This window comes from Typha angustifolia, chromosome 9, assembly GCF_048772165.1.
Source record: "Typha angustifolia cultivar Huaian chromosome 9, ASM4877216v1, whole genome shotgun sequence".
Lineage (NCBI taxonomy): Eukaryota > Viridiplantae > Streptophyta > Magnoliopsida > Poales > Typhaceae > Typha > Typha angustifolia.
The window spans coordinates 11,732,272-11,743,332 of record NC_133247.1 but is presented as its reverse complement, the minus strand read 5'-3'; the positions used below and the strand labels follow the sequence as shown (position 1 = coordinate 11,743,332).

Below are 11,061 nucleotides of genomic sequence, written 5' to 3'. Positions count from 1 at the left end.
ATCTATGAAAACATAGAAAGTTATTCCTTGGGTTTTATTCTGAAAGTTCTTTCTGTTAGACTAACCACTGAAGGATAATATATAATTTCCCATTCTTTTGCCAAAATAAGTGATTCGTTTTTAGCCCTTATAAAAATACTGCTTTGAATGCAGTTTTTAGTTTAAGTCCTACTCGCAATATATTTATAGTACTTTTGGATGTATTGGTTTGAACAACACTACTACTACTAACAAAATTTCACCAAAATATGTAACTCAACTCGCCAGATTACCTGAAATCACTTTTGCCCCTTTTGGAGATAATGAATACCCTTTTTCACCCAAAAGAAAAGCAAAAAAAACTAATTCATATTCTATATATATATATATATATATATATAAGGAAAAACGGAATTTGGAATTTCCATGTGCAACATCAAAGACCATTTCAGTAAAAGCAACAATACTAGCACTACTACTAACAGTAGCTTTAAATCATCATACAACAGCACAATACACCCAGTCGTGACTGCTTATCAAGTTCAAATGTCTGGCACATTAATAATACACTATGTCAACAGGGTAGAAGAGCACGACTTTCAAAACGAACGAAAGAAAGAAAGAAAGAAAGAGAACGATTAGTGGTTCATGGTGACAAACCAAGCAGCAGAGACCATCTTATCTTCCACTTCCTTGGCCGTAGAGTTACACGACCAGATGGTGTCAGCAGATCAGTAGATAACATTCTATAAGACACATGACAACAAAATCCAACAGTCTCAATAGATGAGCTGCCTTAAGAAAGTTCAAAGAGGAGAGGTTAGGCGCAAAGCTAGCGCCTACTGGATATACTAAAGGAGCTGACTTTCATTGGTGTTGCTACCACCAAGGGAGCCTCGGGGGAATCTGTCACGGCAAATTTGTCATGCATGAAACGGCTGTCCACGATTGACTCCTCTTTCGGGACGATCTTGTAGCAATAGCAACTCTTCAGTCCAACCTGGTTCTGGTAGCACTCATGGGAACTGTTCTTCACTTGCTGGAAGTTCCAGATGATGCTAAATTTACCGACAGTTGCAACAAGATGCCTCTCCTGCTTACCATTCTCTGTAACCTGCAGATTTGAACCACGAGAAGCAATCAATGGCAAAACCAAAAGGTGAGCGTTGCATGCACAAAATTTCCATAATAACTCATACCACTGTACTACTCATCTTTATGCAGCAGGAGATTTCTGGCATTAAAAAATCTCCACGGTGCCAAATTTACAGAAAATTTTAATATAAGTCCAAATAGTAACTAGGAAATCTCTTGGCTATGTAAAAACTACAATAATTACAGGCTACTAACAAAAAGAATCTTGCTGCTTGAGGGTCCCTCCATTGTGAGATCTGTGGAGGAAGAGATGCATGCCGGATAGGCTCATCATACTTTCTAGAAGTCCATGACACCATAGTGCAGTATCAGAAGCCTTACTGGCACACTTATAAATGCTCTCTAACAATGAAGGATAGTAATAACAGTATATATGTAGAATTGTCAATGTTAGTATCGATGCAATAAAATTATACAATAGTTATGTTTGCATGACAACCCTTTGTCTTTAGAAATAGCAGCAAATATTACGTCAACAAACAACTTATATCTGTCTATAACTTCGCAAAGCACCTAGAATAATTGGATGAGCTAGATAATAATCTCAAACCTCCTTATGTAATGCAACAACTTCTGGTTCCGATCTAAGTGCCACTGGATCAAACACCCCTTCTAGAAGAAAAGAAGAGAAAACCTTCTATCCACTTTGAGGATGTACTTACCCAGGAAAAAAATTATTGTACTAAAGAACCAGCCACCAAGATATCCATCCACAGAGTTAGACTATGGAAATTGAGTAACTTATCTTTAGGAATACAAATAGAAGAATCTTCCAAGTAGAGACAAGCTAGATGCATAAACTCAAATCAACCATCTGTGGCAACTGCGAAGTGATGCATGCTACTTAGAAAAGAAGTTCTGTGCCAGGAATGATACTGGAGGGCTAGCTAGTTTCAAATCATCCAATATCTTCCAAAGAGAAATCTCACAGTGCAAATTAAAACCCATGAGATGATATTCATAAAAGTTGAGAAAATTTGCAAATTTGAAGTAAAACAACCAAACAAATGCAGTCGACAATTTTCAACATACATGCAAATCAAGGCAGCAGTCATGTCCGCAATGAAGGGCATGAGGTCAAAGGTCGTGACCAAGTTTGAACAATAGGATCCAGTATTATTTACTAGATCAAGTATACCTAGTAGATAATTACATTAGTTAAACTTGAGCAAAACAAATATTCAACCTATTTGTGGCATGATCACTTAAGGCTCCTAAGAGTTGATCCACCAAGACTTGGTATATTCTTAACCACACACTAGGGCTTAACGTCAATACCTTATATTGACAGTCAATTATGACAAATTGAAGCACATGAGGGGCTTACCAAGGTAAAATGGCCTTAATAAACAATGTTTTACCTGAATAATAAAAAATGCTAATGAAAAGCTAATGATCACGGAGTATTTCACAAGTGAATCATAACAGAACAACAGAGAAAACCTGATCTACAAGAAGTTAACAAGGACCAACCGAATACTGATTTCCATCTACTGACCAAAATTTAAATACTAAAGTGAGTACACATTACCTTATATGCATAAACCATAATTAAGCAACATTTCCACACATAATTAAAATATCCTCCAACAAACTTTCTATTTACTGACAAGTAAATACAAAAAAGGGAACTGCATCTTATCTAGTAAAGTTTAAGCAAAATGTCCAGCATGATCGAGTGTCCAATCAAAAAATGTAATCTGAAATTTAACTAACATGCAATACTTACCCATGAGAATTGTCCCCCACGGAAGTTATTGTTCACTCCTGCAAGATGTGAATCAACAGGAGTAAGCTTTAGCAACCTAGGAGCAGCGATCCTGTTCCCCATCCTACCACTGAAGCCAGTCTTCTCCTTCCCATCCTTATCCTTAAAAATGGTGCATATCAGGACCAAATATGTGTCTGTTGTGCCCAAAATCCATTTCCCATCAAAAGTTACATCCACATGGGTAATTGGAGACCCTAGCCCTGGGAAGGCAGTCTTTGCCATCCTCATTGAATTCTTTGAGTATAATCGAATCTTCCCATCTAAGGACCCAATCACAATAGATCCATCACCAGTGGATGCAAAGCACTGAAAGTTAGTCCCTCTGGAGAACTGGTGCCCTTGGGTCCACTGCAATACTGGTGACTCCATGGAATTAGCAAGGTTTTGAACCATCCCTCTTCGATCCCTCATATCCCAACGGCACAACCTATTATCGTCCAAACCTAGAAAGGTGGACTCTGAGGGATCCAACTGTGCTCCCTTGCTGTCATTTGTGATGTCTCTCATAGTAATGTCTGTTCCATCCTTCTCAAACTTCCACTCTGTTACCATCTTCCCAGTCTCAATGTCAAGCTGATGCACACCGGTGGAATGTGGCTTCCCCCCATCCGCAGGGCTCATCAGCAGCATGTTGGTCTCAGCCCTCATCAAAAGTGCCTTCTTTGGAGTCGAAAACTCACTTACTCTGCTCCCATTACCAGGGAACCTCACTGAAACACCCTTTCCATGGATCCCATGGCTAAAATTCTTGACCACCTGAATGCCAGAATTGCTCACCAAGAAGCTGTTTTCTAGTGCCCCCAATGCCAAGCTCTGGATCCCTCCCTCGCTCGCAGCCTCCTCAAACTCCTCCAGAAGGTCCTGCCTTTCCAGAATTGGTGTTGTAACTTTCCTCGGGCTTGGGCTGAGGCTCTCCTCTGCGTCCTCCCAGATAGAGTCATCCGCTGCCTCTGCTTGCGCCCAGCCCAAAAACTCCTTTCCGTACACCTTCAAACGGTTTCCCTCTGTCGCCTCGAGATTATAAGTGTTCTCGAAGAGGCAGCCCTGGTACTGCTCGCAGAATCTCCGGTATCCTTCGGGGTTTAGGAATTTGAGAGCCCAGACGCCATCAGCGACGAAATCAACACGCCGCTGGTCCGGGAAGGGCTTCAACTGCAGCGCCGGACCAACTCGAGCTCGTATCCTGGAGCCAACAAACAAGAACCAGGGGGCGGCGCCGGTGCCGGGGGCGGGCGAATCGTCGTCGGAGCCGGATCCGCTGCCGGAGGAACGGCGGAAGGAGAAGGAGGTGAGCTTCTCAGAGGTGATCCAGCGAGCAGAGGGGGAATTACCTCCAATATGGAGATAAAGCTTCGCCGCGTCGATGGAATTAGGGTTAACGTTAGGGCTAGGGCTTGAAGAGGGGGAGAGAGAAGAGGGTTTGGAATACTTGAGGTGGAGGGATTGGAGCCTACGGTCGATGGCATCGACGGAGGAAGGGGTTTTGGGATTTCGAGCTAAGGTTTCGGCAGAGGACTTGTCGTCTTCCTCGCCACCGTACTCTTGGGAGGATTCTTCTTCCTCTTCTTCCTGGTCGGATTCGGCATCGGAGTCGGAGAGCTCCAAACCCTCGCGGCTGTGAGATCCCCCCATGGCTACGAGATCGGGGAGGAGAGGGATCGAAGAGGGAGAGGAGATCACAGTTAGGGTTAGGGTTTCGAGACGAGAGAGTAATGGGATTGGTGGGAAGAGAAGAAGTTTAAATTTTGAAAACGAAGGGAGAAGAGGCGGTGACGGGATCTGGGCGAGTAGCGTAAGTTTAACGAGGGGTAAAATGGGAAGAAACCGTGTTCGCTTTGGGACGAAGGAATGTGCGAACGTTATGGTCACCGACACGTAAAGACGTAAAGTTGTATATATTTTTCTGTTTTAAAAAAAATAGAATAGGAAACTTATACTTTGCACCCTACATTACAGTATATTTATGATTCACATCCTACCACTTCAATATTTACATTTTGAGCCCTATCTTTGACTTTATTATCGAAAAACAGCCTCTACTAATAAATTTAATAAAAACGTCTAAAAAAAACCCCTAATTTATTAATTAGGAATCCTTAATCCTTATTCAAAGTTTATAGTTAAATTAACCTATTGTATGATCCTATTCTAACTTGGAGTTAAAAAAGAAAAAATAAGACTTAAACCATATTTAAAGTAAATATAAATATTTATCAAAATATGATACGATTCGATTCATATTGACTTCACGCAAGACATTGTGTTTATAGGAATGAGCCTATTTATCTAGTTGAGTAAGTAGAATCAATAAAATTTATTTTTGCGAGGGTGCGTTCGAACGCAAAAACTGCGTTCGAACAAGGCCGTTTGAACGCCTGCATCACGTTCGCATCGATAGAGAACGAAATTGGCACGTTCGAACGGAAACGGGCGCGTTCGAACGCCTGCATCACGTTCGCATTGACAGAGAACGATTCGAACGCACCGCAACGAAAGTATGGGTTAAGTTAGGGATGTTAGGGTTGTTTTGGGGTGTTTTTATGTTAATTATGGAGTTCTTAGGGTGAGCCTCTATTTATATGTGGAGGAAATCCTAATTGAGATTTTTTTTTTTTATTTGGATTGGAATTGGCTTTAGCCTCATCTTCTTCTCTCTTGACTCTAGCCATTGGCGCCCTCTCTCACCTCCTTTCTTCCACCGTCTAAGTCTTTGGTCGGCCTCTTCCAGCCTCTAACCTCTCTCTTCCATAAGAACTTCTTCCCCTTCACACCAAGAACTAGCCATTGAAGGGCTATCAAGCTAGGATCTAAGTTTCGAAACCGTTGCGGATCGGATTAAGCTAATTCATAATAATATATGCCTCTTTTAAAAGCATAAAAGTGTATTTTTTTTTAATATTTGCCCTTAGTTAACAATCAAATAACTCTTTAGTATTTTAACCAAACACACAAAAGAAAAATTAACTATCTAACTATTTGACTTTAATTCTTTATTATTCATTTAAAACACTTCATAACATTCCCAATTCACAAGGGAAAAAATCTATGTTATTTAAAAAATTTCCCAATCATTTTGTTTGCTAATTTTGTAATTAAGTGCTAATTAATCCTCTATTTTATATTCTAAATCAGTCGAATCCTAATAATATTATTCTCAGAGTTTAAATTAATTATACATGTCATCTATTTATAATATTAGCCTACTAGAAATATGGAATGCAACTCTCAATATCAAATTGATTATCAATTATTTAGTAATCTTATTGTATAATGTAGTAACTATTTGTTACGAACCGGCATAATCCGATCTGCAATGGTTCTGAAACTTAGATCCTAGCTTGATAACCCTCTAATGGCTATATGGATGTTATGGTTAGTTCGTGGTGTGAAGGGGGAGAAGTTATTATAGAAGAAGGGGGTTAGAGGCTGGAAGAAGTCGACTAAAGACTTAGGCGGTGGAAGAAGGGAGGTGGGAGAAGGCACCAATAGCTAGAGACAAAGAGAGGAAGAGATAAGGCTAAAGCCAATTTCAATAATAAGATGATATCCAACTAGGATTTCCTCCAATATAGAGGCTCACCCTAAGAATTCCTTAGTTATAAAAACACTTTAAACAACCTTAACATCCCTAACAAATTAACTAATCCAGTTTTCCTTATCTTCTCGGATTAAACTTTCATTTCTTCATAGATAAGTTCCAAATCTGGAGAAGTCATAAATATCAAAGTTGTAGATCTGGAGGTAGGCGACCTTATCCAATTAGTTTGATATTATTCAGATATCTATAGAATATTCTGCGAATATTTTCCCAAAACGCGTAGAGTTAAATTTAGCTAATTAAATAAAATCCTAACCTACTAAGACTCTAACTAAACCAAATAACTAAATAAGATAATTAGACTCAATTCATTGAGCCCAATCTCTCTTTGATATGATCCGATCTAACCTGATTCGCATCACTATTACGCAAACTATTATAAAATACCCTTTATTTCTTTCAAGACAGTAGAATCTTGCTACTGACTATTTATTTTAGAAACAATGTATTAAAGAAAAAAAAAAATCAAGATCCACTGTTATTGACAAAGCTAATGCAATGCAAAAAACTATAAAAGTAATATAATGTTGCACATTAATTATGTACATGACATATTGAATAAAAAAATTGGAATGACTTCAGCACTCCAACTAATTTTGAAAACAAATAAAAATAATTTATTATCAAATATAAAATTAATTCTAAATGTCATATATATTTGAGTAGAATATATAAGAGTAGGAAACAATGAGGTATTTTTCAAAAAGAAATGTTTCTTGGTACTAGAAGACAATAAGAGAATATAAATCTTAATTCTAGATTATGTAAACACATTAACCATATATATTATTATTTGATCTAATTGATCATCATAAGCCAGGAATTAAAGATAGATGGTGCACAAATCCATACAACAAATATATTTTATTTGATACAAGTCAAGATCAATATGGTAGAGATATACAAGATTGTTGTCATATTAGATTTGAATGAGTCAAAAAAAATTCTAATAGCTTCTGAGAAATAACCAGTTAACTTAGGTAATACTATTCAATATATTACATTTGGACCTATATGTTTATAGTTTTGAGAAACCTTGACTATAACTCAGTGTTGAATTTGGATAAGGTAGACTAAAATATAAAATTTAGATGACCAAGTATTTATCTTGAAGCATTCAAGGCCAAAGAAAAATTTGAGGTTTTGATAAAATATTTAAAGAATACAAGGAACAAGACAAAGTAAATGTGCAGATGATTTGGTTCAATCTCAATCCAGACAAGTGTGTCATTTGTCATTTGTATGGGGTCTTGGTCAAGAATTTGATAATCCAAACAAGCATTGCATCATATTAAATCAGACATTAATATTTAAGTAGGTTTATGAGAAAAATTCCAGCAGGAAATTTCTTTTTGTTTCCAATGCAAGCAAAAATTAACAAATATTAATGTCTTTATAGAGTTGTTTGGAAGTGATCAATGTTTTTTGTCCATAGTTGGAGAATTTCCAACTTATACTCCACTAGGTTAACATATTGTGATCAATAATAACTTTTGCCAAGTCAAATTAAAATTTTTGTTTCTATCTTTTTTCTTCTTTCCCAAATAAGAACAAGGAATTGGTAATGATAAGGGTCCGATATACAATTAAGAATTAAGCTATTTTTATAGTTTAATATTGCCAATTAACATTATTGAGAAATTTATAACAAGTTATATTTGTTGGTAAGAGATAATTTGGTACAAAATTAAATGATACAAAGTTATGGAGCCTTACATATATATAACAAGCTTATGTATTACAGCAAGACATGAACCATAAAACTAAGGTAACTCTTTATCAACATGAGCCTCAGAAAGAGACAAGCTACTATATACAAAGCCATCTTCATGGCTCTTCTTGCACTCAGAGTAGAAGACTGTCATTATTGCCAAGATGAACAAGTCCTGTGTCTTTGCTACAAGAGCATAAAATATCACAGACAGCAATAGTATGACTTCTTTAGAGCTAGGAGCAGGAGTCAAAGTAAACTTTGCAATGGCTTGGGTGGCAATTTCAAAGGCAGTAATGAGAAGAAGAAGAAGAAACCCTTGCTTCTTCCTTCCTTTGATTAGTTCCGTCGATCGGCGAATCGCCTTCGGTCCATAACAGCCGATCTCTGCAACCGAGACTACTATGCCCAATGACCACACAAAAGAGTAGTATAGAAAGAAGCAGACAGCCAAGAGTAGTATAAGGAATAGCAAGGTGGAGAAAATTATAGAATTCTTTAAGATGAGCGGCACAACAGGAAAGATGGAGAGCAGTATGAAGAGAACAAAACAAGCTGAATACAAGAAGGTGACAAAGAGTTGCGTTAATATAGGTCCTTTGATGGTGTTCTTCGCCATGATGAGAACTTCAACGAGCGATAAGAGCTTCCCACGGTAAGTTGTTACGGTTGCGTACAGTGTTAAAATCATAAGGAGGGAATTGATGATAAACGAGAGGAGGAGCTCGACGGATTCATCTACTATGAGATGCGTGACATCTTTCTTGATGGCAGCGAGCAGGAGGGCGAACTCGGGGCTCGAGCGATCTGCGATGTGAGTTAATTCGTTGGCCTTTTGGGTTAGATCAGTGAGGAGAGGGAGGATGACGATGAGGTTGGAGAAGAGGAGGATGGAGGAGGAGAGGAAGGTGATGAGGAAGAGGGGGAGGAAGAGTTTTAAGTTCTTGAAGGGGAGAACAAGGGCATTCCAAAGGATTTCCAAGGTTGAGAGGGAGTTGCCTGAATTAGCCATGTATGCAGATGGAATGAGGAGGAATTTGTAATGGTTTGAGATAGGAGGCGAATCGAAGGGTGGATTTCTATAGGAAGTGGTGATCTATTTATAGAGTGAGATGTGCTGCATTACAAACACTTAGGAAAAGTCTACCACTCATAATAGTCAGCCTAGCCTGGCCGACTATTGCGAATAATTGATGCATGCACTGTTTTTATGCAGAAGACTTGGAAAAAAAATAGGATGGTTGGGTGATTAGATTGAGAATTCTTTTGGGGATTGAGAAGATAATATGAAAGTTGAGTTTGTGGCCATTTTCAATTTTCTTTTCCTTCTGGTCACTGCAATTCTGGACAAATACCTTGCGAACAGCTTGTGAACGCCCTCTAGAATATTTATTTTTATTTTTATTTTCTTTGTCAATCTTCACAATAGTTATATTTGACTATGATCGGCCAATGAATCGGATCTGGATCGGAATCGATTGATTCAACATACCTTAGTTAATATCCGGTTGACAATAATAATATTTTTAGTTAATACCACTACTTTTAAATGCTAGAATTCTTAAATATATTGATATTTATAAAATGCCAGTAAAATTTAAAATAATAGATGCGGATTTATGTTAGATGGATATAAGTCAACTGAACGGAGGAACTGCCCTAGTTCAAGAGATTAGTGCTTAAGAAGGTTTGCCTGGCCTTCCACACATATCTCTAGTACCGGTCAACTAGTGATTGAAAAAACAAAATCGAATTGAATTGAACTTGAACGAATTTAGTTATTTTGAATGAGTAATTTATATAAAAAATATCATGGTACAAAATTAAATGATACAAAGTTATGGATGAGATGATTCATTAGCACCTAACATATAACAAGCTTATGTACTACAATAAGACGTCAACCATAAAAACTAAGATAACTCTATTGGAAATATGATATATTTGATATGAATATTTTATTAACTTTGAGTTTAAATTTAAGTGGAACCTACACATTCTTAATGATAGATTAATGGTGGAATTAAAAGAGCTCAAAGAGTACCTTAATATTATGATGTGATTCGGACTAGATTGGATCATCTCGAAAAATATTAGGCTCAATGGATTGAGTCTAGTTATCTTATTTGATTATTTGGTTTAGTTAGAGTCTTAGTAGGTTAGAATTTTATTTAATTAGCTAAATCTAGCTCTGTGCAGTTTTAGAAAAATATTCACATAATATTCTACAAACGTCTGAATAATATTAAACCAGTTGGATAAGATCGTCCGAATAATATCAAACCAGTTAGATAAGATCGCCAATCTCAAGATCTACAATTTTGGTATTTACGACTTCTCTAGATTCGAAATCTATCTACGGCGAAATAAAGAGTTAATTCGAGAATAAAAGAAAGATTAGTTTAGTTAAATTTGTTTAAGACCTTTTAATTTAATATCTATAAATAGAGTTTTATGGCTTGTAACTTAGGCAAGCTTGAAATGAAAGATTAATTGGCTTTTGCCCTACCATCTCTCTCAACTAAACCATCGGTCTCTACATCTCCCTCCTCCTTTACTAACCAACGCAACTTTTTTCATCGGCATGGTCTTATCTAGCTTCTAATTTCTCTTCCGCGGATCCACCTAGTCCCGCAGGGCAGGCCTAGTTCCCCCCATTCGTCTCTTTATCTTAACCGTCTTTACGTCTCGTACGATTTTTATCACAGTTGTAAGCTAATCATAGCCTTCAACTATCTATCGCATCTGCATTTGTAAACCACCACCACCATCATCTATTGTTGAACCATCTCCATCAACTACTTAGTCTCTATCCTATACTTAGGAATCCATGCCTCCATCCAATGA

The 11,061-nt window shown here is 37.5% G+C and overlaps 2 protein-coding genes across 2 annotated transcripts; both read right to left on the bottom strand.

Moving 5' to 3' along the window:
* Window positions 1–443: 443 nt before the first annotated feature.
* LOC140767420 (protein CYPRO4-like) lies at window positions 444–4,665 on the bottom strand. Its single transcript, XM_073107320.1, has 2 exons — window positions 2,864–4,665; window positions 444–1,093 (listed from the first exon to the last, which is right to left on the bottom strand). Exons 1-2 carry the CDS (start codon window positions 4,535–4,537, stop codon window positions 812–814), a joined length of 1,956 nt encoding a protein of 651 aa, XP_072963421.1. The 5' UTR covers window positions 4,538–4,665; the 3' UTR covers window positions 444–811.
* Window positions 4,666–8,195: 3,530 nt separating this feature from the next.
* On the bottom strand, window positions 8,196–9,298 carry LOC140767123 (uncharacterized). The gene has a single exon (XM_073106915.1). The coding sequence runs from the start codon at window positions 9,224–9,226 to the stop codon at window positions 8,267–8,269; it is 960 nt and encodes a 319-aa protein (XP_072963016.1). The 5' UTR covers window positions 9,227–9,298; the 3' UTR covers window positions 8,196–8,266.
* Window positions 9,299–11,061: the final 1,763 nt, after the last annotated feature.